Here is a 27,945-nt window from a genome sequence, read left to right as displayed (position 1 = left end):
CAGTCAAACTAAGCGCAATACATGAATTAAAGTTCGGGTGTACTTCATTTTCATTTATAGGCGACTTAATGATGGCCGAATTAGTTTTGTTAATTTACCTCAGTTTAAAATCAAAAATCACATTGCAGACTTAACTGCTTTCAATGGAAATTTCAAGAAAAAAAGTCTTTACAAATACAACTATTAAATAATATACATTTCTTTGCCTTAACAAATGTCGGTATATGTAATAAGTCATGCGCTCCCAAATTTGTAAACCCTCTTCATTTGTAGAATAAAACAGAATACCTAAGATACCATCAGTGTTTATTTTTTGGCATGTCATCAAACAACGCTGAAGATACAGTACTGTATATATATTGCCCTGAAAATTATATTTATATTAAGTCGCTGTAAACATTAAAAACAGTGCTTTTAACGAAAAATACATACGTGCTAATTTAGATATAACCGTAAATCAATTTAAAGGGATACACAAGTTACACAATCATTCCCATCACGAATGTACGCCGTGATAGAATATGGTTTAATACTGGCATACCACGCCTTCTAGGGACTTTTACGTATGTTGATCGGTCGCTTATGTTAATAAATGGCAGCTGCTCGAAACGTTTCTGAAATATATCGCAGTTATGCATAAATGAGTTGTATTTTATTATCGTTATTTGTATATAAACACTCAATTTGGAAGGGGCGTTATAATGTGTAACCACTGTCACTTTAAAACGAGTTCATCTCTAGCTGTGGTCCAACTGCTCTAGATAGTGATTCTCTTTTAAGGAAAATGAATGAAAAGATAATTATGAGATTAGTAGGTAAACTATAGTTTTTGTATTTTAATGTTCATTCAATGTTAAACGTCTGGCAGGCAACCATTATATAATCTGTACCTAGGTCGCAGAGAAATCGACAAAAAACTGCTCGGCAGCAACTAAACACCAGTCCAGGAACCTCTGCCATTCTGGACAAACGCTAGCTGGCATAAAATTCCTGCTCACGATTAGTTAAACCGGCAAAAAGGTATCAAATGCATGAGCGAATGCTCGAGCAACCAGTTGCCGAAAATCAACCTTTCAACGAAATCCAGAAACCGTTCAAACGTTGTTCGACGATTGGTTGTAATGATAACAGTACTTCAGCGCGATGTTTCGTAACCGACCGATATACCAGCGATTAGTGGACATCGGTAACAATAAAGATTACGGTCGTTCAAGGTCCCTGATTTTCTTTTTCATCTTGTTGAGACACTAGTTTAAGCATCTAGAGCCGTCCTGAGGAATCGACATCTGTTCGCACCTTGTGTAAACTATTGTTCAGACACTAGTTTAAGCATCTAGAGCCGTCCTGAGGAATCGACATCTGTTCGCACCTTGTGTAAACTATTGTTATTTCTTCCGTTTCATTTTCGTGATTCATTTGCATTTAAAAACACTGGCAAACAACTGATGCAGGTGCATGTTCAAACGTGAGTTATTTGCATGCAAACGTCTGGCCCCAGTTTCTCAAACGAGACTTATTTGCATTAAAACCAATGGCCCCAGTTTTTCAACAAAATGTCAGTATATCGTGATTATCATAAACAAATACTTAAAAATGTGTGGTTTAGAAGTTCGCCTTTAGAGCGGAGGTCGTGGATATAATCACTGGCCGCCTCATACCGAAATACTTTAATATACTATTGGTACAAGTAGCTCCCTTGCCTGGCCCTTGACATTAACAGGGTAGTGCTTAGAATAGTGGTGTACTCAGAACACCTCTGTATCTTCCGCGTGCTGTCCTTACAGCATAAAACATACAACCTCGGCCCCCCTCTTAAGTATAATTTGCATTCAATAGAGCTGTAGTGGCATTTATCGAACTGGCGTTGTCGTTTTGTATTTAGCCTGGTTCACTCGTTTTGAAAGTAACCAGCATAAGCAGTGACCTATGACCCGAATGTTTTATGAATTAATTTGGCATTAACTACTCGTACATTACAAAAACATGACGTAAACTTTAACATTGGCTTGTTTACATGTGTGTTGTACGTTTATCTTAAGTAAATATAATAAGAGGAAACTCCAGTGACAAGTATTTAGCCCCTACCATTTAAAATATGTTAAGATAAAAATAAAGAATCGTTATATGAAACAAGTTTATGTGGAAAATGGCTGAACAAGGTACTGTGATTAAATTCGTATGTGTGTAGATAGTTAAACGAATAATTATGTAGCGGACCTTTTTTTCCGGGTGAAACCAGTTAAGAAACAGTTATTAGGACAGAGAAGTTTGTTTATCGTTGACATACATCATGTATATCGTTATCGTTATAGTTCAAACCACTTAAGAATGTACCCGTATCGAGCGGCTATTAAGTGATTAAAATTGCGCGTGACAAATGTATTTGATAGTGATGTTGATGTGTTGAATAATGCGCAAAATGGAGAAGTGATTCTGGTTGGAAAACATAAAATATAAGACTATAGATATATATTTCAAAGTAGAGCTCAACTCGTGATAATGTCGTGAGTATATATTGCTTCTGTATAAGCTAGTATAGTTTAATTTTCTCTCTTAATTGAAGTATATAGCTACATGTACTCTCATTCAGTTTATGTGACGAATGACAATGCCAAGCAACATTTTTGTCTGTATGACAAATAAAGAATCATAAAATAAGCATGGAGTATGTATACACATACATGTAGTGGCTAGTTCAGTTAATGAATTCTTATATGTTACTAGTTATATGCTGTATCATTTGAACGAAGCATGAATGCACACAAATTAAACACATTACTAAATTCTGTATGAACCAAACGTATAACGTATTAAAAGTAAGTCAACCAAATGAAAAACAATCCTTCAATTTAACGATGGAATATTAATACGTTTTTAATAAACATGTAGCAATATTTCGATTTACTTGGTGAATTTCTCAAAGAATCATGTCATTTTAAAATATCAAAGTAACCGCCAGAATTAAAAGGCATATGATGAACGTTTATGTTTGATATTCATGGCTGTTATAAGTTTGATGTATAGAAAAGCTGCACTCTAACTGATTGACAGTTTTGACAAGTTTTTTAGTCTTAGACTCAAATTCAGTTGATTTGAGTATCAATGCCTTCATTCATTCATATAAGATTACTCACTATAGAACAGATCGCACTCGTTTGGGAAGCTGTCGAAAATTCCATTTTCTTTAAGAATTAGTAACGTTTTAAGTCTTAAAGCATCAATTCTGGAACGTAAATATGAAAAGCTTCAATTTGATGTATTATGGTATCACATACATATGATTAACCTGTCTACCTCATAGGACACTATCACTTGAACTGTCAGTGGACGAGAAGAAAAGGCAGTATGATCCTGATCCCGAAAAGAAGCCCCTTCTGTCTGACAGTGACCAGCATGGTGAGGAAGGGCGTCCAAACAGACATTATTGTCTTATTTGCATTATCTGCTTTGTTGTTTATAAGAAAGTTATCCTGTTCTCGTTTCTTAAAATATATGTGCCTTTCTTAATTATACGTTTGTTATGTGTTTCTTATCATATATTAAAGTCAGCATTCTTATTTATAAATTTGCAAAATATGAATGATTAAAGTAATACACCTTTTGTAAAACATTGACCTTTTAAAATAAAATTGAGATGTGTATTATTAAACTTATACGAATACTAAACGTCCCATTTACTAAACATTATTCATTTCCAGAAGCTCTTGACACATCTGAGCAGTCAGTCGCTGTTTGGTATGTGTACATCAGTCACTTCTTGTCAGCATGGGTAAGATTAGTCTTATGTTTCGAGTTTGTTTAGTTCAGAACATATTTCAAATTCTTAAATCACAGTAAAAAGTGAAATCAAATATATTATTATACTAAAGTGACTACTCTTTAAATGATAAAAACCCCTCTTTATTGCCATTCTAATATATAATTGTTTGCAAAACTAAATGACCAATACGTATTTAAGAACGTTTAACATTTAACCTAAACACTTTAAATTATAAACAATAATGATTATTTAAACGCAAATTTATGTTACCTGTTAGGGGGATCGCATGTGGCAGTTTGGAGTTGGTCTATTTCTGGTCATTATAGCTCCTGACTCGCTTCTTCTGACCGCCATTTATGGATTTGCAATGGGCGCAGCCATTTTGTTGCTTGGCCCGATTGTCGGTGACTGGGTGGATAAAACTTCTCGACTTTCGGGTAAAATGAAATTGAATTTGTACCGAGCAATAACAAACTAAACATGTGGGAACGCGCATTTTCATTAAAAACATATCATGGCGTGACTTCTTTTTATTACGCTCTGACGTTTCCTGTAACGAGCGATTCTATTGGTTAATGCAAAGATAAATCCGAGGTGACCACTAACGCCATGTCCAAGATGCACGTAGCGTAGCATTGTGAAGCGAGTATTGGGGATCTGAAATTAACAAGATTGGGAAACAAGTGAAGGCAAAACTGATGATAAATGATAAATGTTCTATATGACATGTACATTACACATGTACATGTACATTAAACCGATTCAATTGAATACTAGTAAACTAAATCTACGTAAGTTATATGGAAGAGCATTTACTTCCTTAAAAGTGTATACAAACGCACATATTGTATACCACTGTTTAGAAAACAATATCGGGAAGATCTAATTGAAACATCTATGATGTAAGGCGTCCACCTAAATAGTCTGCGTTTTAACATGACCAGTTTTATTTGATTTATACCAAACTGTGGATTTGATTAAGCGCGTAATTTCTCGAGCAAAATCGATAACCGGCCTGACCGATGGAGAAAATCCGTACCTCCTCAACATAATTTCTAAATATATTCCACATTGTCCTCTTCCGCTCTCGATCCTTATTAAAAGTGAAAAGTAAAAAAAATAGTTCTGATAAGTTCGATAACCATTTCTTCGCATGTTCCGCGCTTGTCCCTGTATTTTCCATTGTATTTCTGTAATTGATTCTTGTGTATCAATACTGATGGCGCTGTTGACGTGTGTTTATTTCTCTGAATTTTGCCCTTGTTGTCTGTTGTCTTTATCTGCATTTTACAGCTGCACGGATCAGTCTGGTGATCCAGAATCTGAGCATTACTTTGTGCGCAGTGGTCGTTTACTTTGTCATCGTGTATAAAGAAGAAATAGAGACAGAATGGCCAGACAGGGGGCTAGAGACGCTTTGTTATGCTGTCATCATTTTCATTGCCGTAATTGCTCAGCTTGCAAGTACTGGTAACACGATTGCGGTGGAGAAGGACTGGATTGTTGAAATATGCGGCACTAACACTGACCTTCTTGCCAGTAAGTCTTTGTAAATGTTTAAAATTGGGTAATAGTTAAACGACATTAAGTAACATTTTAATGGTTAAGAATGAAATGGCTAACATGTCTTAGCATACTACCTTCTTGGCCGACACATTGTCAACGCAAACTCTGAAGCAGGGAGTGTGTATCGGATGAGTGGCAATAGGCGGACCTTTTAACACCTATGAAAGTTGAAATTCTTAATGATTAAGCATTGTACTTGATGATTACCTTTCTGCATCTTATTGGCTTAAAATGTAGGTTGTATTTTAATTCATGTTTTAACATGCTGCATTTGAAGGCATTGCTATGGCTGAATTACATAATATAACTCGAATACCAATATTTTCCATGTCTTTTTCATTTCAGAAACGAGTGCAATTATGAAAAGCATCGATCTGATAACCAATATCGTTGCCCCTATTGCAACCGGCCAGGTATGTCAAATTAAACACAAATTAACGCCATTATTATTTTGTGATAGAACTAACTTCAGAATATCGAGTAATAACGTAAACGATTTGGAATAAAAATACACTTAATCCAGTCAATATTAAAATACCATTTGCAAGATGAATCAATATGAACATAGTTATTGTGCTTCAATAACACAGATTATGACGTTTGCATCGACCGAAATTGGTGCCTTGTTCATCGGTGGCTGGAATCTTGTTTCTGTGGTTGTGGAATATTGGCTTCTTTGGAAGGTGTATAGTGTTGTTCCGGCGTTAAGGGCACAGAAAGACTTCTGCGACAAAGCTGTGGAAAAAGGTTTATTATTGTTTTATATATTCATATATGTTGTAAAACCTTTCCGCGAAGTATATCAGATTATATGGCGGGTAATCGTCGTAATACTTGAAATTCTAAACATAGTTTAAACAACAATTCTCAAGGTGAAGGTTGTTGATAAGAAGGACGTCTTCTTGTGTTACCTCTTCAGAGGAAGTCAAAGAGAACAAATGTAGCAGGTGTGCATCTGGAATGCTAGAGGGTGTTTTAATTCTTGGCCGAGGATGGAAAACATTTATGAAGTACGATGTGGCTTTCGCTGGCTTAGGTCTGGCCACGTTGTATATGACTGTGCTGGGATTTGATAACGTAACTGTTGGTAAGAAGTTTTTCATCATAAATTGTTTCGTAAAAAATCGGTGGCCGTATTGCAGAAAATAAAATGATTTTTGCTACAAAATATATAGACCTAAAATGATATGTCAATAACAAACTTCGCAAAGCTAAAGAAGCAATACAAACCAATAAATCTCATGATGAAAAAGATATATATTGTATTTGTAACCTTTACTTGGTAGTAGACATTGCTTCTCTCAGTTTTCGTCCATCTATCCGGGTGCTTAACATATTTTTCAAAGCGTTTACATTTGACATCCTGTTTGTTAATATGTGCTACATTAACTAATATGTATGGGTTTTTTCATCAAGGATTTGCATACACACAAGGCGTGAATGAGTCAATAATGGGCGGACTAATGGCAGCCGGGGCTTTGGTTGGAATTTTGGGTACTATCATATACCCCTATATGAGAAAATGTATTGGGTTGCAGAGAACTGGTTTATTTGCATTATTCATGCAAAATGTATTCTTGACTTTGTGCGTCGTGTCTGTCTGGATGCCAGGGTCGCCTTTTGATGTAAACTTCAAGTCGAAACAGCAGGAAGACTCCGGTATCATAACAAACGAAACAGAAATAAATGCTACAACGCTACCGCCTTTGTTCAATCTGTCTACGACCTCCATGTACAATGTGACAGACACAACTGAAAAGACTTGGGAGGATTATATTTCAGTCGGGATGCTTATGTTTGGAATCATTGCTGCTCGATGCGGTAAATACAATATTAACGCAAACCTTTTAAACGATGTGCGCTCGGCATTTTTGCTATAATACTTTAACACCGTATGATTTTTTTAATATCATATTTGACAGAACGATTGTATTTTTCCTTAATGTGTAATTTATGTGTTAATATTTTTGTGTTATAGGATTATGGATAGCGGACTTGACAATTACCCAGCTATTTCTAGAAACCGTTGTTGAATCGGAGAGAGGGATTGTGTTTGGTGTACAAACTGCGCTAAACCAGCTTATGGACATGCTCAAATTTGCGCTAGTTATTATCGCCCCGGAACCGGAACTCTTTGGAATTCTGGTCATTCTTTCATACGTATTCGTCACTGCAGGATACGTGTTGTACGCGAAATACTCGTACAGTGCGAGAGGACATATTTTACCGCACTTCGGCAAAATCAGGTTTAAGGAAATTGCTGGATACGTGCACTTTAACAACACGTTGCTACCAAGAGACGATTTCATCAGATATCATTCCGCTCATTACGGCTATGGCCATGAGACTGATCAATGATTGTGTTTTATTGTGTGTTGTACAAAACTTTCCAAGATTTCAAAACCTCGCAAATATTATGATATTTCGCATCTTATGTCTGCATAAGTTTGCATGTGTGAACCATATAATACATTTGTTTTTATAGTGATTGCTCATTTATTATCATAATGCATTCATTTGAACTGACAAGAACAAAGCATAATAATTCCTTGTGTGAAAACTACATTATCACTTTAAAGTACTGTGTTACATTAGTTAATCGAATAAAGTATTAATGTAAAATGCCAACGACTTTCAAGTATTATAAACACACAGCGCGTTTTAACCCTATTTTAGTTTAAAGAATCCGCCCAACAAATATGTGCATGTTTCGTTGCCCGCAGAACCCATATTATTTTTGTATCATTGGAAATGTTTTTGTTTGCAGAAACAAAAAAATGGAAAAGAAATTCCCGAGCAAAAATAACAGTCAGTGTCTTTTTAGGCTTTAAAAGATTAGGAAATATGCCGCCTATGTTCGATTTCATTTGAAAATAAAGAACACATGTAAGAACTGTAATAACATTATGTATAACGTTCTAACGGTCATTTTTGCATAATAAAAATCAGCAAGCAAACACCTTTTACATGATATCAAACTCCTAAGGGTCACTAGGCATCAAAACGTGTCATTATTGTTAATTGAGCTATCAATTAACTAGCTTATTCATGAGTAGGATACCCAAAACCTTGATATTTACCCTCAAAGTAAGCCTGACGAAACTGATCAAGAAATTCAATTCAATTATATCACTGATATATATCATTTGTTTATAACATAACTTACAGCGCAGGAGTGATATAACCCCATGCAATTATTTTCATATATAACTGGTGTAATAATTATGCAGATTAGGTAACCGCATCACAGAAAAATGTATTCAAACGCGCTGTCAAATATGTAAACAAACATTTTCAATAGAAATTATGTCGGTGTCAGCAAACTCAATTACTGATGAAACGAATAGTGAAGAATGCTGGGCTTAATCATAACAAACACCTCCCTGATCACAGCGTCAGAAAATACCTCGTCTAGAAATTGAATGACAACATGTTTGCGCGAACCAGATTATGCAAAAATCGGTTCACAAGAACGCATCTATAAACAACTATAGCCTACTAAATCCAAATCAACACAAGGAAATGTACAGCATCCTGTACTTGAGTCAAAATTGCCTGTCTACTTCCTTGCAAAATGTTCATTATAGGCAGTTCACCAGCAATGCTCAAGTTCACACATTGTCACAGTCACTGATTCCACTTTTTCTGTATGTAGCTCCAATTCACGGAGGTATTGTCCTTGTGCATGAATTATCTATCTATCTATCTTAAATTCGTGTTTATTTTGTATCAATATATATGCAAAAAGCTACAGAAACTCGTCATTTCAAAACGATAAAAAACTCGAGAGCGCCTCGTTTTTATCGTTTTTAATGAACTCATTTAATGAATCGATACAAAATAATCACTCATTTGATATCCTCTATGTTCTAAGTCTGTAATTTCTAAGTTTGTTTTGATAATGAAGCTAGTTCCTTGATGTTTACCAGTAGTGTCGAACCTTTCAGAAAGAACAAACGAACGTGACCCGGACAGGGCTCGAAACATTCTGGGTTAGAGACGGACACAAACACCACTTGTCCACTCTCATACCGTAATCCCTGCTGTTTACTTGTATGTCATCGGTTTTCCATCTGAACGGTGTTGAGACAATGGTTAAAATTAATACGACTTCTGCAATGCATATAACGTGACATAACTTTTCTGGATACAGGCAGATTTTCTGACACGTTATCTTCCAATGACCATCGTTAATAACTGGCAACTTTTCTTACGAGACCCCAAAATATATGCCGATTATCAAACCCAATTCAGGTAAAAGTCTGTTCCGTATTCATAATTGAAGAAAACCACCTTCCTATATTCCTCGTCCCCTGTAATCTTCGTTCGGTTAATCAACATCATCACTTTGAAATATGGGCTTTTTACACGTACCCCAAAGTTCGAAAACTTACTAAATACCAAAGAGCGAATGACAGTATCGTATATCTGCATGACATTCATTGCTGTTTTCTGATTGTAGTGGCATAAACATAGCTTATTGGATGAAAAGACAAAAGCTGAAAATGAAACGAATCTAACACAATATTGCAGGTCACTTTCGGTCTACAAGAATATAATCTTGATTGTATATTGGGTAACGAAATTATCACAATCCATTAGTTTCTGTTGGTTTTAAATGAAAAGTGAGATTTTATGTAGATTGTGGTCATTGAATTTCAAAGGGTTTGGATATTGTAAACTTAGATGTTGATAAATGTAATGTGCAGGTGCGCTCATCAATCATCGTTGTGTAAATCTTAATCATATAAGTACATAAAGCAAATCAAATTTCTTTCCAATTTAAATCATGGTTAACTGTTGTTTGAAGTGTTTTTGCCTGACAAGATGTGCTTATTTCTCTTTGCTGTATTAAGGATATGGTGATACATCTATTTTCGTGTTACTGTATAAAACCATTTTTATAATAAATCTGAACGTCCGGCTTAATTGATTTGCCCAGAAAATACCACAAACAAGGTCTTGTATTTTCAGTACTTTATATTTATTGTAAATGCTATTGTTTTATGATGCTTTTTTATTCATTGTTACTCTTCAATTGAGCGTATGTTAGTTTGTTAACTGTTCACGTGGGCACGAAATACCATTTATTTATTATAATTTCTTTTAGCTCGATTGGGACAAAAGCTTATCAATGAGAAAGTATAAACTGGAACTGATTGCGTCGATGTCGTCTGACTTTCGTAAGTCTGTCATCTATTTTCTAGTTGGCAGAGACTTTATGAAGACATATTTCGTTTGATGTTCTGTGTTGTTTGTGGATTTTTGTGCTGTTCCATGTTTCTGGTTTGTGATTGTTTGTTTTTGTGTTCTATGTCTATGGCGTTTACCCTGTGCCATTGTACGGGGTTTATGTTTAAACTTTCGGCTACTGAACTTGTTTCTGTAGTTTTTCATATAAATATCGTGTTGCCATTGACATCTTTAATTTAGAAAAATCATTCTTTTCAGTGTAAGCTTGCAAGATAGTTCTTGGTGCACTTGAGGTAAAATATATAGGATATTTTTTTTATTCCAATATAAGTTTTACATTTCACGAGTGCGATTAAAAAGCTGAAGTTCATAATCTACAGCTGCCCATGAGACGCCCCTGACGCACATATTTGATCGCTGATGACGTAAACTGTCATTCATACACCGGCTTGTAGAGTTATAATTATCCCGAGTTATGTTTTGAAGTATACTATTTAATCGTGGTTCAGTGAAAACACTCACTATTGAACTGGTATGTATGATCCAAATTATAACAGTTAATGCACGGAAAAATTAAACAGAGAGCATGAAACCATTGACCAAATTACAGTGGTTGCCAATTGCTGAATTCACTATCTGAAAGCTCAGTGTAAGCAAAACACGTGATGATTGTTTCCTAGTTTAAAAAAACTAAATTAATTAATCCCTAGTCTTTTTATATAGTATATATGCACTGTGCTGTTTGTGGATATTTGTGCTGTTGTTCCATGTTTGTAGTTCGTGAGTGTTTGTTTTTGTGTTCTATGTCTTTGGCGTTTACCCTGTGCCATCAAATGGGATTTATGTTTAAACTTTTGGCGACTGAGCTTGTTTCTGTAGTTTTTCACATAAGTAATGGCATTCGACTAAAACATTTTCCAAGGTATACTGATCGTTTCACAGTATATGGGCAGTCAATGACTTTCACTGTCCGAGATAGGTCGGTTTGTTTTGTGAACGGATCATTCTCCACATAAAAACGTCAAACTCTTATTATTATGATATGATTTTGATCTGTGTTTTCTGTGTTTTCTATAATAGAAATATACCACGAACCTTCACTATTTGCTCAAGAATAAGAATTTGAAAGAGTGCCAATGCTCTCTTTTGTTTAATAGTAACACATTTATGCCTTACAACGATGAACTGTTGACGTAATTTCGGATCAAATGTATTGCAAAGAGTCGGATGGAAGCTAAAAACATGAGATTTTAATTCAGCTGTAAGCGTGCACTCGTTATTGATAATTAAATTTAACAACGCGCATAAAAACACTGACCAAATGACACTGGTCGCCTGAAATGATGACCAACATACAATGTGTGTAAGATTATTTTTTTAAACAAGATAATTTCTTGACAAATGTGTTCGCGTATATTGTACAAAAAGCTATCGTATGTATGATCCAAATGTTCAATTAAAGCCTCAGAGCATTTATTTCAGCTCCTGGAATCGATTTCCTGATAATATTTTGCTAATGAAAACTCGTTATCTTTCAACGCAGATTTAGTTTTCGTTTACAGTGCACTTGGACAATATCCAATAAGAAACCGCGTCCATGTGAAGTTTAGTAACTCTTGTTTTCGCGTTGAGATAAAACATAATGTAGGTTTTGTTTTTCATTTCTTACACAAATAGGATGCAGTCGGAAGAGAAAGATTTCATTCCTGTGTGGCCAAAACAGCATGGATTGCAAAGCAACATTGAGGTAAGTTTATTTTAAATAAATAGCAAATCTATAATACAAAAAATGATACCTTTCTAGAATTTGAAGCGGTTTCTGACATTGTATGTTTTTAAAATTGCGAAACTCAGAAAGTTATTGATGTAACTATATTACATGGCGATATTTGATTGAATTTTTGTTTTGTTTACCACTTGATATGTAAAAGTAAAATAGCATATCACCAAAGAAGTGGTTCTACGCTATTTGAAACATTGATTCCAAGTAAATTGGAAAAACAGCATATTGACTTTGTCCATAAATTTTGACTGATACTCCCTCAACTACTTACTAAATAATGCATTGATGTAAAATATTTATTACTAATAACACTATTATAACCAAGTATGTAACAGCTGAAAACGTAAAAAGGATGATCAATTGTCGAAACCAATGATGCTTATGAAGGATATATCTTATATATAATTATGTTAGATACGTTTACTTGGTTTATTGTGAACTTGTTATATATTGCTCAATGTTAGAGCACTTAATATGTTGTAAATATATTTGCATATCTTCTATATATGAGGAAATAAAGATTTGATTGATTGATTGATTGATTGATTGATTGATTGATTGATTGATTGATTGATTGGTTTAAAACAATTTTCTTAAATGTGTTAAATCTTATTTGGGAGTAATAGTCCATCTTTTACTGTTAATTGTGATAGCATTTCATATTTCAAGATTTAAAAAAACATTCTTCGACACATATAAAGACATTTTATTGTTTCATTTGTTTCAAATAGTATTTCAAATATATCAGTTTCGTCTTTTTTAATTAACAAACTAGTTGCTCAACTCAAATTAAGAAACAAAGACAAACACGTGATTAAAACTAAAAAAACACCATAAGATTTCCGTACAGATAAAAACATACTCAATAGCGATATTTTGGCGCTTTTTAACTCGGGATTTTATGGCCACGTAGATATTAATTGAAAACCTCATTTAAAAAGTCCATCAAGTGTAAACCTATATTGTGCTCCTTTAAATTCTGAAGAAATGTAGGAGTTGTGTCGTAGTTAATTAAAGATTTCCTAGCCATAAAATTTGTTTCAACCTTTTAATCCCAATTTATAATCCCAATGTTACTTATACAAAAAGACTCGAAGTTAAACTGTTCCTGAAGACATTGCGGGTTTGAACCGCTTTAAGGCAACACCGTCAGTTGAAATTATATTTTTAGACGTTTAGAACGCACGCACTGAGTTGCAGAAAAAGGAAGGACTTGTAAAGATAACCTTAACAAGAATGATGAAATTGCGTGTTTATAGGACATAAACAATAAAAGCTTTTAATGAAAACAATATGCAGGTTGTAAACTAATCACGTAGTTGCTCTACGTACAATCCTACTGAATAAATTTACAACCATAAACATTTTATGTTGACAGTTATTTCCTTGTTAAATATCGTATAAAGTGACATAAATATCGATAAGCAATTCCATTCCAGATAACTGCAAAATGATTGCGCTTCTACTTTCTACTTCTATATATTACGCTTCATGAATGTTACTTTATAAACAAATTGTCCTTGCGTAATGCAGAATACAATTTAAACGGAATCCATATTCAAGCCATTTCTCCGAAAGAAATATACAATTTCAACATAACCAAACAGTTTGGGACATATTCAGTATCAATTGTGTGTACTAGAACTCGTTTTGGAATATTTAAAGTCGCCTAGCAATTTGTATAGAAAGCACGCTACATGGAATTAGCTCGCGTGTCCTGCGCCAATAAAGCATAAACACACGAACAAATGCAATAAATCCTTATATAACAAAGAGCAATTTTCTTAAGTATATACATTCAACTTTCTTTTTTTCAGGATGTAAGGCAAAGGTTCATGTCGACTCAAGGGTTCGCCTGTTTATTTCTGGTGGTTGCCTTGATATTTCACATTGTAGGTCTCGCTACTGGCCACTGGCTTGTAGGATCTTCTAGTGATAGTAAGAATACGAACTTTGAGGTGTTAATTGGCCAGTTGACAATTGTAATTCGGTAAAGGTCTGTTTACTAATGAAATGACTGTTCTATTTTGCAAAACAAGATACCACATTGTTGAATTATCCGATATATTTACAAAAGAATTTCGCAAAACGACCTGGAAATGTCGCAATACATGGCGTACGAACGTACACGAAGTATAACCCAGATATATGCTAAAAATAAAATCATTTGAATTTGAGTTCCTTTTTGTCGGGGATAAATATTTAGTTTAATGAGATCATTCCAAATCGTGTCTATGTTTAGCTCCGCAGACATATAGGTTTTGGGATTAAAAATACCGTTTCAGTGTATGGTCAATCTTTGAAATCATTGTTGGATATTGCTTTAATATTCATTTTGTTTTCGCATATCAAAAACCACATCTCGCCAAAGACAAATATTTCACTTGCTTCTTTAATTGTGTCTCTGATTTCAGAGTCTGCGGGAATTTTAGTACATATAGTTGTTGGTCTGAAGACACAGACACTAGAGTACAGAAATGGAACGATTGTAAATCAAGGTAGGTACATGTATGCGCGTATCGAAATTCGCTATGCAATACCGAACCAGACTCCTTCATGAAATATCTTACCAGCTAATGATAAAAGCCATCTAACAATAACAAAGTTTTTATGTTGATAATTAACTGAACAATCTGCAGAAATAATTAAGTTTTTTTATAATTATAATTTTATATTTTCCTAGAATGTCAATACGCTATATATTGTAAGTGACGGAACAATATTGGCGGGACCTGAAAACGAGAGTAGACATGGAAAATGTTTTTTTTTTTGTGTTTTAGTAATAAAGTCTGGAATTCTCGCCATTATACTACTACTGTTATGTTAGAGTTCAATTTTGGTGATCTACAGAAAACAGAGTAGGTGAACCTCTGCCGCAGGTAGCCAGCTCTATTTTCTGTAAATCGTAAACAATCGTCAAAATCGAAATATAATCACTATTAGTATGTTTGTACGAGGGCCAGGGTTCCCGGACTCTGCTTATGATATCGAGAAACTGTTTACTTTAAAACCAAAGTAATACAACAGTACCATAGACAAATGTATCTGTAAGTGGTGTTGCAATTGTTACAGGAAACAACATACAATAAAATAGCATCACCCTATTACGACAACCAATGAACAAACAATTACTTTGTACGTGTACACTAATCAAAACCGAGCTGACACCAAAAATGGTAAAACTATTTCAGAGTCTTAACTGTTCTCAGGTTAACTAATGCCATCCACATCGCCGCTTACTCTGCTGATTAATTTTCTCCCTAGAGGCGCATACTATTTTTGATTGAGAAATTAATTGGCAGGTTGTAGTGAAAAAACAACAACATTTCTTTATCTTGCCGCTGTAAAAGTTACCTGTATGGTTCCATTTCAAGGTAAAGTCACGTTTGTTACAGGTTAAAAATTAGCTTGTGTCCAATTTCATTGTCACCCTCTCCCTATGTAATAATAATGAAAAGAATATGTTCAGTTGCATAACAGAAATAGTGTAAGTTGCAGCAAATTAATGTCGGTCGGGAAACCGGGAACAATCATATTGAATGCGGTTACACCTCAACTATGTCTTCTATTTATGACGCGAAAACGTGCATACTTTATAGTGTTCTTGAAAACCCATTTTTTCTTCAAATTACTACTTACATTCTGGTAGTATATATGGTTTATGGGCAACTTTCTTTTTTCACAGCTTCTTCTTTGAACATGGAAGAGGAACACTATATCTTCTTTGCAATCGCTTGCGTCAGCTTCGTGGTCTGTTGTGTCAACCTGTTTGAGGTCATCCATATTTTTGTGGGAATATCTGCGTTTGGTATGGTCACCTTACTTCTTATATGTAAGTATCAACAAATGGTCCTTTAGCTTTATTTATTAGCGTTCAGAAACATATTTTATTTGCGAACACTTTCTGCTTTCTACTGGAACGTTCAAAACAGTAATTTTCTATCTTATTCATTCATTTTTATTTATTGTACAAAAAACGCGACTTTTCCTTTTCAGGTATTCTAAGGGGCTTTTCTCGAATGTCCGAAAAGAAGACAGAAATTGAAGAATTCAACTCGACATGGCCGGTTTTATATATTGGATGGTCATTTATACTAGTTATGTTTGCTTTGCTTTTTAATGTGGTGACAACTGTGGCATTTCTCGCTGTGATATTAGTCAAGGAAGACAAAAAAGCATCACACTCTAGACAAACAGCTGAACAAAATACCCATAGAAAGGGCAATGTGACCTCAGGGACTGGTGATCAACCGATTAGTGTAATAGTTAGAAAAGAAAACATTAAGAATCAAATTGAATTGGTACCACCAAGGAGACAAGAAGTCCGAGTGGAAATGCATAAAATGACACTGAATATGACGTCATCTTTAACGGGAAGTCCAATTAGTACAGATATTTTCGACGGACAGTCAGGGTTAGCTCCAGTTGTTTCATAAAAATATCAAGCTAACAACAATACTAAACCCGCAAGACGCAGTTTCTTGTCACAGTGGTATGTTCTATCGTCATTTTTGCGAAATATCAGGAAAGTCGGAACGTTCTGTGATTTTCATTTTCTTGTACAGGGCTTGAAAAACTTACAGGCTTCTTACAACTTCACTTTAACTGCAGCTTGATGTTTCAAAACGGAAGTACGTAATTTGGTCAAATAAAGCACACTACTCCGGTGTGCACGTAAGATTTTACTTTACTAAGACATGTGAACCATTTTCACATTAAACACTGGGATATACCCTCATTTGATTTCAATAATAATCAGTAACAGACAACCAATATCTATCTTTCAAGGGCATTAGGCTCCCTTCGGGAAAATTGGCTGCAACGACAGGCCTCCTTCAACCGAGTCTTACCCATCAAGCAGGAGGATAGTACAACTGATTGCATATATACCAATGTGATGCGCACTGTAGCATGACCAACCTCCTTTCACCGAGGCTTTGCTCTTCAATGGTGATGCTCTTGTAGACACCCTTGCGGACGGCTGGCTACAACGATACAAGCTGAACCAAGGTGATGTGCTCTCTTTCCAGCGGGAATATACCCCTCAATAGAGGCGCTTTATGGACTGCCTTGTGCAATGATACAGGCTAGACAAAGTTGATGCGCTTTCCTTTAACCAAGACTTACCGTTCTATCAAGAGGCTCTGAAAACCGCCATTTTGGAATAGTTATTGCTATATTATTTGGTGTACCAAGGTGATACACGCATAGCTGACCGACCGCTTTTGATCCAGTCGTGCCGCTGTTTTTGTTCTCTTTGTAGAGTGTTTAACGTCTATAAGTCATTGTTATGGTTGTAACTCATCCATTCTTTTGGTTTTATTTTTCTCTTTCCTACATTCCCCCAACCTCATCTTTAACTTTTCCAGGGAAATGCGGTCGAATCAAGTCAGTCTTTTGGCGTGGTAAGAGCTTATTAACACTATTAGTATTAAATCATTCCCAAAACATTAATGGTGTATATTAGTCCGACTGGATTCATTATTTTCAAGGTGTTGTTTGTAACTTGAAAGTTGTGAACATAATGCTTTCGTTTTAATTTATACTATGCTCGGTCAATATTTTTTTTATTTACCTTTCAAATTATTGAGTTGATGTTGTCTCAAAGAAGATGTGTAGGATAGGATAGAAAATGTTTAATTGATAAATGTTGGAAGAAATGTGGGGGTGAGATCCTCTCGAAGCCTCCTCCCCCACACCTCATAGTATACACCTCTGATTTTACCGACCGTTCCAAGACGGCGATTAAAATGATATATAAGTATTCATGAAAACTGTGTGTGTTGTCTTGTGTGTCTCCAGTGTTTTTTTTATCCGCTTCAGTGCATACCTCGAGGTCCTTAGCATATATCTGAGAGTCCCACTGTTTTCAATGGATCTTTAGAAACCAAGATCGCCTTGTGTGTAACTATTATGTATTTGTACAGCCAAATATATCATGTGTAAGTTGTGCAAGAGATGTAAAGTTAGTTATATGCGAAGTGTTAAATAGTATAAATAATACAATTAATTCGTAGAATATTTGAAAACTCATTTACGTATTTTTTGATAATTGTTCTCTAAGGCTATCTATAATTTCGTTTTCGTATTGAGATTATTTGATATTTGTTAATTAACTTATCTATCATAAATGAAAATTATCTAACGATTGTTACACATCAGTTATTTTCAATATATTATGTGTCGAAACTCTTCCCTAAAAACAGCTTACTTGTTAGAGATAATAACACGCTTGTTTTAATAAGTTTCTAACTCAAAATGGATTAATATATATGTTACACTTGTTTTCGTCATCTATACTAATATGGCATAACGTAATAGAAATTGATTCGGGTAAGAATAGTATTGAGATAGCTTAGTTTTTTATTTGTTAAGGTTATTTTTACCAATAAAGGGTTTATATAAAATCAAATACAGAGCTACAATGTAAATGTCCATTTTATTAAGTCTATTATCAAATCGCCATACAGTATAGAAAGTAAAAATGTCAAACTTAATTAAGAATCTTGCTCCATTGCTTGATGTTTTGCTATTGATGTACTGACAGTTAATTTTGGTAATAATATTGGCAATGTGCATGCGTTCACCTGTAAATACTTAATTAAATATGTGTTCACATGAGCCAGGATGTGGCAAATGAATATTTGCAAATAAAACTGTGAAACTTTGTATCATATTTGACCCGTTGAACATCACACGGAATAAATAGAACAAATGCTCTTAATTACAGCGTTGTCAAGAAGCACGAAACATTTTTCTTTATCAAGAGGTGTAACTCTTTGATATTTAACCAATTTCATATTGGATATAACGAATAGTTCCCCTTGTCTTCTAGAGAAACTATGGCCTAAATGGTGCTCAAGTGGTTAGGCTGGAGGTGTGTATGGGGTTGAGATGAGCGTGAGAATGGGTTTCCAATGTGTTAGGTCCCAAACTTCTACTCAAGGCGTAAAGATGTGATACGGGTTTGTCCCTCTCCTACTTTTATTTTATCACTAGATTCAAAGTACATTGTTACATTTTCGGAAAGCCTGTTTAAACATACCCAAAAATACCTGTTGTTAATTATAAGAAGTTATAGAAACAAACCCAGCATTCTTGTTTTAAATCATAACTGTATTGTAATGCAACAATGGAAACTACAGGGACAAGCCCAGTAACATAATACTTTAATAAAGACATGATTAACGGCACAAGGTTCAATGCTAAACACACACCAACCTATGTGGCATTTTACTGCCGTAAGATAACCTGATAGTGTTCGCGAATTGTTTCGTGTTATCCACTTAATTTTCGCGATAATTAACTAGCTATCTAATTAATATTCGCGTTACTTAGATGCCCTGAAGCGGTTCAAGAGGTATGGGGCGGACACGAAATATAATCATTTCATAAAAAAATGACCTTTGACCTCTAAGTGTGATCTTGACATCGAACAGAGTTGGTTGTAACATATGTTGCGCACATCGTTTCAATATGGTGAACACTTGTAAGCATTTATTTCAAAACCCTTCAAGCGGTTCAAGAAACACCGCTGAACGAATTTCTTCAGAAGTCATGGCAACGTTTATTGCTTCCAATTAAGGATCTTCTATATTAAACTCCGTATTGTTGACAACAGTGTCGTTGTAGAGCGTGTCATTGAACAAACCGGCCACGTTTTCCTTGGAGCTTTCTCTGTCGAAATGGTCCGAATGACTCCTTTTTAGATTTAATATAGTTCCAAAATTTCTTTGGTTCTTCGTTTTAGCAACTAGTACATTGTTTTAGCTTAATGCGTCTTATGTTGTTGGTGTTGTTAATCTTAAAAATGCATTTTATGCGCATGCATTTTTACCAAAAACTAACATATTTAATTCTGATCGATATACGTTGAAATTTTTAACAACCTGTGGGTACGTGGTCAAAGCAGGTATTTGAGGGTTAATTACTGCTACTATTATTATACAATGAATACGTTTTCTTGAGAACGAAACATCTGCGACCAATTTAACATTGTCGCAAGGCCGCCAAAAATGCTAATCGTTATATAAATTATTAATAGTATTGAGATTCGCGATCAAGTTACTTCTGGATGGGGTTGTATTTTTCTCTCACCACTTAATATACATATGACTTGTATCAGCATTTGGCCGCGGAATTATATCGAACTTTCGCTTATATTTCGAATATTAATATTAAATAAAAGCTGTTCATGCTCACTGAATAAATTAAACGGACATTCTTCAAACTGCCTAATTATTATTCTCATTCACAGTTACTAAATATTGCTGAATGACGTACGACTTAAATACGTATTCAAAACCTTTGTTATTATCTTTGCCTAATCCCACATTGACATTGCACGTATTAGTGAACAATGATTGTCCATTATCTGAATCAGATACATGCTCTTGCAAAACATAACTATATATATTAATATTCAGGTTCATGCCTCCGCCCATATGACAGATACACACTTATCATGTAGGAGAGATCGGGAATCCTAAAATACATTAAGCAGATTGCAACCGCAAACTTTCAATTCAGTAATAAAAATAACAGCTTTCCATTTAGTCTTTTAATGATTTTACGAAGTGAGTTATTTAGAAGCTTGCGAATGCGCACTGACCAGTAAATGGGGCATCCGATGGGAAATCCGCGCTGAACACTAAAACACAGGCTGTTCCCGGCCTTAAACTTAATCATTTAGAATACTAACTTTAAAGAACAACTATTACTTATGCGCAAGTATGTCATGTTGCAAAATACGGCTAGACTTATTTATATCAAATGGTATTTCATTCACATACGTGTCTTTCATATATATTTTTTTTTATTAGGGACCGTATTCATTAAGTATCTTAGCGAACAATTTCAACATGGTGTAAATGCGTTTTTTTTCTATGAAAATAAGGAAGAAAAATGTCAAAATGGTAAAGGCATATGAATAGATTCAATAAAAAATATCACTAAGTTGAAAACCCCCGCTAAGAACCTTTATGAATACGACCGCAAAGCATAAACAGTTGTATACTGTATGGGTAACCTCAATTTCAGGATTTGTTTTTAATTACTTCTGAAACACTATGGTTTACTTCGTGTGATATTTCAATTAACCTTTACTTACCACTCACAACTTTACAAGATGTATTCGATTCATTTGCAATATTTATTTCATAATAAACACCTACCTTATAGTATATAAAACATTTTGTCTGTTGCATGCATCCAATTCAGGGGAGGATCTAGGATTTGACGTTAGAGGGGGCAAAACTTCCTCAGAACCGAAATTTATTTGGTTTAAGGTGTTGGTAGGGTATTTTGGAGAAGCCCTCGAAAAATTTAACAATTCTAGTCCGAATGGTGCATTTTTGGTGTACTTCATTACCTTTTCATTTATCCTTTATTGAAATAAAAAGTAAACTTGGACGATTTACATGCCGCTAGTGACAATCAGCCTCAAGGTCAGCGACCACCCTCAATGTCGACTTGTTTATCAGCTGTAAAATCCGATAAGAGTGCAAAAAAATTTAGTATCAAGAGTGGTTCAGGAATACTAGTACGCCTTTATTTACCCAGGGAAAAAAACGCCAACTGGTTGCAAATATACCAATAGGATGCGCTCTTCAACATGCCAGCCCTCCTTCCACCGAGACTATGCTCCTAATTAGTGATGCTCTTGTAGACACCCTTGTGGACGATTGGTTGCAACAATACAAGCTGAACCAAGGTGATGTGCCCTCCTTCCACCGAGATTTTTCTCCTCATTAGTGATGCTTTTGTAGACACCCTTGTTGACGGCTGGTTACAACAAAACAAGCTGAACCAAGGTGATTTGCCCTCCACCCATCGAGACTTTTGCTCCGTATTATTGATGCCTTTGTAGACACCCTTGTGGACGGCTGGTTACAACAATACAAGCTGAACCAAGGTGAATTGCCCTCCTTCCATCGAGACTTTTGCTCCTCATTAGTGATGCTCTTGTAGACACCCTTACGGACGGCTGGTCACAACGATACAAGCTGAACCAAGGTGATGTGCCCTCCTTCCACCGAGACTCTGATGTTCAATGGTGATGCTCTTGTGTCTACCCTTGTGGACGGCTGGTTACAACGATACAATCTGAACCAAGGTGATTTGCCCTCCTTACACCGAGACTTTTACTCCTCATTAGTAATGCTCTTGTAGAATCCCTTGCGGACGGCTGGTCACAACGATACAAGCTGAATCAATGTGAGGTGCCCTCCTTACACCGAAACTCTACTCCTAGATAGTGATGCTCTTATTCCCCAACATCACTTTAACTTCTCCCTGTAAATACGGTCGGATCAAGCCATAATATAGTATTTTGGCGTGGTAAGCGCATATAAACTCTCATAAACCATAAAAAAAACATTAATGGTATATGTAAGTCCGACTGGATTCATTATTTTCAAGGTTTGTTTGTAACTTGAAAGTTATTAACATAATGCTTTAGTTTTATACTTGGCTCGGTCAGTGACATCTTATTATTTAACTTTCAAACTATTAAGATAATGTTGTCTCAGAAAAAACGTGTGTAGAATAGGATAGAAAATGTTTCATTGATAAAATGTTGGAAGAAATGTGGTGGTGAGATCCTCTCGAACCCTCCTCCCCCACTCACCTAAGTAAACACCCCTTATATTACCGTCCGTTCCAAGACGTTGATAAATGAATGATATATAAGTATTCATGAAAAGTGTGTGTGTTCTTTTGTGTGTCAACAGAGTGTTTTTTAATCCGCTCCAGTGCATCCCTCGAGGTCCTTAGCATATATAGCCCTTTTAAGGCTGTTTTTAAGAAATCACTGTAAACCAAGAACGCCTTTTGTGTAAACATTATATTTTATAGTTGATCCGTTAAATATCACACAGAAAAGAAAAAAAAACTGACTCTGAAATGAAACGTTGTCAAAAAGCATGATACATTTTTCTTTATCAAGAGGTGTAACTCTTTGATATTAAACCAATTTCAAATTAGATATTGCGAATTGTTTCCCTTGTCTTCTAGAGATACTGCGGCCTAAAATGGTATTCAGATGTGTTTGATTGAGAAATGCGTAATAATAAGCTAGCAATGTGTTGAGTTCCAAACTTGGCTCTACACGTAAAAGTTAGGATACGGTTTTGTCACTCTTGCTTCCATTTCATCACTAGAAACGAAGTACATTAATATATACTCGGGATGCCTGTTTACATTAAAACAGACCCACAAATACCCGCTGTTAATTATACAATCGAAGCTAAAGAAACAAACCCAGCATTCTTGTTTTAAATCATAACTGTATTGTAATACAACAATGGAAACTACAGGGACAAGCCCAGTAACATAATACTTTAATAAAGACATGATTAACGGCACAAGGTTCAATGCTAAACAAACACCAAACTATGTGGCATTTTACTGCCGTAAGATATAGAGGATATTTGTAGAATTCAGTGTAAGATCGTATTTTATTTATTTATTTATTTATTTATTTATTTATTTATTTATTTATTTATTTATTTATTTATTTATTTGTTTGTTTGTTTATTTGTTTGTTTGTTTGTTTGTTTATTTATTTATCTATCTATCTATCTATCTATCTATCTATCTATCTATCTATCTATCTATCTATCTATCTATCTATCTATCTATCTATCTATCTATTTATTTATTCATTCATTCATTCATTCATTCATTCATTCATTCATTCATTCATTCATTCATTCATTCATTCATTCATTCATTCATTCATTCATTCATTCATTCATTCATTCATTCATTCATTCATTCATTCATTCATTCATTCATTCATTCATTCATTCATTCATTCATTCATTCATTCATTCATTCATTCATTCATTCATTCATTCATTCATTCATTATTTATTTATTTATTTATTTATTTATTTATTTATTTATTTATTTATTTATTTATTTATTTATTTAATTATTTATTTACTTATTTATTTATTTATTTATTTAAAATATTATTTTTCTGTGACCACTCGTGAAATAAAATACGATCTTACACTGAATTCCAAAAGGGAAGTAACTGCGGCAAAACAGCTATGTCTATGTTACCTCTTTTTCGCGCGAGTAGTCCGTCCACTAAAAAAAGTTCCACACTTGATGGCAATGGTTGTTGGAATTGAAATCATTTCTAGATAAAACCCTACGTCCATCAACGAAACCTATCGTTTTTAACATTTATTGAGGCACAAAACAAGTATTTAGACAAAAGCCTTTCGGAAAATAAAAAAAAAAATGTATCTCGTAGAAATACAGTTCAATGAAACTTGAGCATGTGACATTTTTGTTCATTCAAAGACAATTTCAACAGTTTTAAATTTACAATGATGGACTTATAAGAGTGTGAATTCGTAAAAGCAACGGTACTCTGTGTTTAGTGTTTTTCGTAGTGTAAATCTATTCACTGTCGCTCTCAGACTCTGGATCTTGAAACAAACTTTTTTAATGTTCTATATGAGCTATATACTATAATAAGATATCTGAATATACCTATATTGGCCGATTTTGTAAAATACTTGATTATGTGACTAGCGCCTGTGGATGAAGGTAAACTGGAAATTGGTAAAATTCAAAATGCTTGTGCATACATGTACGCGGTTAGAGTGTGGAAATGATCTATCAACTCTATTACTAGCAGATGTGGCCAAGTAAATATTCAACCGATACCTACCAAAGCGGGTTAATGGTAACAGTATGTTCCATGAAAGAGTTCATACATAAATTGGTAAGTTTGTTCTTTTTTAATAGTTATAATCAATCGCAAAAAATGTTTGTTTTATTTAAAAATATTGCATAATTTGATTTTGACAATTCTATACGATTCGGTCAATGTGTATATTACTGCACTACAGACGACAACAAACATGTTCTTATTAAATACATGTATTTTTTTCAAAGGGAAGCAAATCTTATAAAAGATGGAAAAATATAATCCCGAGTTGTCTGTACAGAGTGAAATGATCAAGTAATCATTCACCGATATATTTCATTCTTTCACCGATATGCATGAAATTAAACCTGATAGTGTTCGCGAATTGTTTCGTGTTAACCACTTAATTTTCGCGACAATTAACTAGCTATCTAATTAATATTCGTGTTACTTAGAGGCCCTGAAGCGGTTCAAGAGGTATGGAGCGGACACGAAAATAGTCATTTCATAGAAAAATGACCTTTGACCTCTAAGTGTGATCTTGACATCGAACAGAGTTGGTTGTAACATATGTTGCACACGTCGTTTCAATATGGTGAACACTTGTAAGCATTTATTTAAAAGCCCTTCAAGCGGTTCAAGAAACACCGCTGAACGAATGTCTTCAGAAGTCTTGGCAACGTTTATTGCTTCCAATTAAGGATCTTCTATATTAAACTCCGTATTGTTGTCAGCAGTGTCGTTGTTGAGCGTGTCATCGAACAAACCGGCCACGTTTTTCTTGGAGCTTTCTCTGACGAATTGTCCGAATTACTCCTTTTTAGATTTTCTTTAGTTCCAAAATTTCTTTGGTTGTTTGTTTAGCAACTAATACATATTTTTCGCTAACTGCGTCTTATGTTGTTGGTGTTGTTTATTTTAAAAATGCATTTTATGCGTATGTACTTTAACCAAAAACTAACATACTTAATTCCGATCGATATACGTTGAAATTTTTAACAACCTGTGGGTACGGTCTTTCAACTGAATAGCATTCGTGGTCAAAGCAGGCATTTGAGGGTTAATAACTGCTACTATTATTATGCAATAAATACGTTTACTTGAAAACGAAACATCTCCGACCAATTGAACAATGTCGCAAGGCCGCCAAAAATGATAATCGTTATATAAATTATTAATAGTATTGAGATTCGCGATCAAGTTACTTCTGGATTCGATTGTATTTTTCTCTCACCACTTAATATACATATGACTAGTCAAGGTGTTGGTGACATAAATTTGTTTCTAAGAATGTTTAAAAGAAGGGCTACTGATAATTATATACAAATTTGGCAGTCTGAGCTCAGAGAGTCTAGTAGAGCTCGAAATTACGTGCATGTATCTTTTTTTTTTAAATTACAACCCTATTTGTGTAATGTAAATATAACAAAATATAGATATGCATTGTCTAGGTTAAGAATGTCAAGTCATATGTTGAGCATCGAAACAGGTAGATGGCATAAACCAACAGCAACACCTTATAATGAAAGAACATGCTTATTTTGTAACACGCTTGAAGACGAATACCACTTTTTACTTGAAAGTCAATTTGTATGCTGAACTACCAGAAATATATATAAAACCCTATTACTTTAAAAGACGGAATATGTTTAAGTTTATTGAGTTGATGACCTCTCAGAAAGCTGTTGTGAATAGAAATTTAGCGATGTATGTGTATAAAGCTTCGAATTACAAAAAAAGTTTTATGAGTAAAAACATATCCTCTTCGCTGTTAATACATCATGTCTTACTTATTTTGTATAACAATTAATGTACGTTTTACAATGTGTATACTCATGGACATATTGTCTATTGTATTATGAAATAAAACTAAAACTGTATCAACATTCGGTCGCGGAGTTCTATCGAACTTTCGCGTATTTTTCGAATATTAAATATAAACTGTTCATGGTCACTGAATGAATTAAACGGAAATTCTTCAAAATGCCTAATTATTGGAAAACCATTCCTCTTATCAACAGCTACTCATTATTGTTGAATGACGTACGACTTAAATACGTATTGAAAACCTTTGTTATTATCTTTGCCTAATCCCACATTAACATTGCACGTATTAGTGACCAACGTTCGTCCATTATCTGAATCAGATACATGATCGTGCAAAACATAACTATATATATTAATATTCAGGTTCATGCCTCCGCCCATATGACAGATAACAGCTTTCCATTTAGTCTTTTAATGATTTTACGAAGGGAGTTATTTAGAAGCTGGCGAATGTGCACTAACCATTTTAGAGGCATTTGATGGGAAATCAGCGCTGAACACTAAAATACAGGTTGCTCCCGGCCTCAAACTTAATCGTTTAGAATACTAACTTTAAAGAACAACTTTTACTTATGCGCAAGTATGTCATGTTGCAAAATACTGCTAGACTTATTTATATCAAGTGGTATTTCTGTTCCATACGTGTCTTTCATATAACCAAAACTATTAGGGACCGTATTCGTTAAGTATCTTAGCAAAAAAAATCAACTTGTAAATGCGTTTTTTCTAAGCAAAACTTGAAGTAAGGGAACAATGTTTTTATATGAATACGACCGCAAAGCACAAACAGTTGTATACTATTGATATATGAGTAACCTCAATTTCAGGATTTGTTTTCAAATAACTCGTGAAACACAATGATGAACTTCGTGTGATATTTCAATTAACCTTCACTTACCACTCACAACTTCACAAGATATATTCAATTCATTTGCAATATTTATTTCATACCTTAACACCTATCTTATAGTATATAAAACATTTTGTCTGTTGCATGTATCCAATTCAGGGGAGGATCTAGGAGCTGACGTTAGAGGGGGCAAAACTTAAGGGCACAACCTTTTGGCGTGTGCCCCTCCCTCAGAACCGAAATTTATTTGGTTTAAGGTGTTGGCAGGGTTTTTTGGAGGAGCCCTCGAAAAATTTAAC

The 27,945-nt window shown here is 34.5% G+C and overlaps 2 protein-coding genes across 2 annotated transcripts; both read left to right on the top strand.

Annotated features, from left to right (window-relative positions):
- The first annotated feature begins 2,148 nt into the window (after positions 1-2,148).
- Positions 2,149-7,954, top strand: LOC128207247 (solute carrier family 40 member 1-like). The gene is made up of 10 exons (XM_052910106.1): positions 2,149-2,504; positions 3,302-3,396; positions 3,699-3,769; positions 4,038-4,197; positions 5,054-5,299; positions 5,672-5,739; positions 5,917-6,073; positions 6,246-6,413; positions 6,743-7,147; positions 7,305-7,954. The coding sequence occupies exons 1-10, from the start codon at positions 2,500-2,502 to the stop codon at positions 7,682-7,684; spliced, it is 1,755 nt and encodes a 584-aa protein (XP_052766066.1). The 5' UTR covers positions 2,149-2,499; the 3' UTR covers positions 7,685-7,954.
- A 4,193-nt stretch (positions 7,955-12,147) lies between these two features.
- On the top strand, positions 12,148-18,912 carry LOC128238650 (uncharacterized). Its single transcript, XM_052954778.1, has 5 exons — positions 12,148-12,266; positions 14,120-14,240; positions 14,717-14,800; positions 15,988-16,134; positions 16,299-18,912. The coding sequence occupies exons 1-5, from the start codon at positions 12,198-12,200 to the stop codon at positions 16,736-16,738; spliced, it is 861 nt and encodes a 286-aa protein (XP_052810738.1). The 5' UTR covers positions 12,148-12,197; the 3' UTR covers positions 16,739-18,912.
- The last annotated feature ends 9,033 nt before the right edge of the window (positions 18,913-27,945 follow it).

This window comes from Mya arenaria, chromosome 1 (genome assembly GCF_026914265.1).
Source record: "Mya arenaria isolate MELC-2E11 chromosome 1, ASM2691426v1".
In the NCBI taxonomy this organism is placed as follows: Eukaryota; Metazoa; Mollusca; class Bivalvia; order Myida; family Myidae; genus Mya; species Mya arenaria.
The sequence above is the reverse complement of the archived record's forward strand: the minus strand, read 5'-3'. Positions and strand labels throughout refer to the sequence as shown.

Excerpts from the sequence above, each read along its gene's own strand:
- LOC128207247 (XM_052910106.1), top strand. Across the intron at positions 3,397-3,698 it reads GTCTGACAGTGACCAGCATG|AAGCTCTTGACACATCTGAG; the intron begins GTGAGGAAGGGC and ends ATTCATTTCCAG. Across the intron at positions 5,300-5,671 it reads TAACACTGACCTTCTTGCCA|AAACGAGTGCAATTATGAAA; the intron begins GTAAGTCTTTGT and ends TTTTCATTTCAG.
- LOC128238650 (XM_052954778.1), top strand. The coding sequence starts at position 12,198 with ATGCAGTCGGAAGAGAAAGATTTCATTCCTGTGTGGCCAAAACAGCAT. Across the intron at positions 12,267-14,119 it reads GATTGCAAAGCAACATTGAG|GATGTAAGGCAAAGGTTCAT; the intron begins GTAAGTTTATTT and ends TCTTTTTTTCAG. Across the intron at positions 16,135-16,298 it reads GGTCACCTTACTTCTTATAT|GTATTCTAAGGGGCTTTTCT; the intron begins GTAAGTATCAAC and ends TTTCCTTTTCAG.